At 74.1% G+C, this 895-nt stretch overlaps 1 protein-coding gene across 1 annotated transcript in view; it reads left to right on the forward strand.

The window, feature by feature from the left end:
• Positions 1 to 895, forward strand: part of CROCC (ciliary rootlet coiled-coil, rootletin) — a gene marked incomplete at its 3' end in the record, with an annotated part of 6,007 nt that overhangs the window by 2,504 nt on the left and 2,608 nt on the right. Inside the window, exons 6-9 of the mRNA XM_085319947.1 lie at positions 197 to 256; positions 339 to 529; positions 614 to 689; positions 784 to 879. Of these exons, the coding sequence (XP_085176073.1) occupies positions 197 to 256; positions 339 to 529; positions 614 to 689; positions 784 to 879 (423 nt within the window). The remainder of the gene's footprint in view (positions 1 to 196; positions 257 to 338; positions 530 to 613; positions 690 to 783; positions 880 to 895) is intronic.

Consider the following 895-nt stretch of genomic DNA (forward strand, 5'->3'; position numbering starts at 1 on the left):
GGGGTGTGAGGCAGTGGGGTGCAGTGGGGTGCAAGGCGGTGGGGTGCGAGGCAGAAGTAGATCCTGCGTACAGCGGGGTGCGAGGCAGTGGGACGCAGCACGGTGAGGGAAGCCGTCCCCCTCTCCCCTCTGCCCCAAACCGGTGTGGGGGCGCCCCATAGCCACCCCCGCTTCCCCCCCCCCGCTCTCCCCGCAGTCCTTCAACGCCTACTTCAGCAGCGAGCACGGCCGCCTGCTGACCCTCTGGAGGCAGGTGGTGGGCGTCCGGCGGCACGCCGGCGAGACCAAGGCCGCGGCGCAGAGGTCAGCGGCAGCGGCGGCGGCAGGGCGCCCGGCAGCGGGTTTCGCGCCGCCCGGCCGCGGCCCGCGTGGCCCGGGCCGTGCACGGCGCCTGCCTGCGCCTGGGCGCCAGCCTGCGCCTGCAGCAGAGCCAGGCGGCGGCCGCCGGCGAGGCCCAGGCGCTGCGGCTCGCCAGCCTCGAGGAGCGCCTGCGGGATGCCCAGTGCCACGAAAGCCGCCTGGGCGCCAGGTACGGGGCGCGGAGGGCGGACAGACGGGCGGCCCGGGGGGCTGCACGTGCCCCGCCGCCACCACAGACCCTCTCGCCTGGCAGCTTGGCGGAGGCGATGGCCGTGGGCGCCGAGAAGGAGCAGGAGCTGCAGGCGCTGAAGTTGCAGCTGCAAAGCCTGGTGAGCACCAGGTCGCGGGGTGGGGGTTGGGTGGACGGACCGACAGACAGGAGGGTCCTGGCATGCATTGATGTGTCCCTGATGGACCCCGCAGGAGGCAGCGCAGGCCCGGCAGCTACCGCCGGAGGAGCTGGAGGCCCTGCGCACGGAGGCTGAGAGGCTGCAGCAGGCTCTTTGGGATGTCACCCAGGTGGGGAAGGCTGCAG

The sequence above is a fragment of the Rhea americana genome, unplaced genomic scaffold (genome assembly GCF_003343005.1).
Source record: "Rhea americana isolate MKP2758 unplaced genomic scaffold, rheAme1 scaffold_603, whole genome shotgun sequence".
In the NCBI taxonomy this organism is placed as follows: domain Eukaryota; kingdom Metazoa; phylum Chordata; class Aves; order Rheiformes; family Rheidae; genus Rhea; species Rhea americana.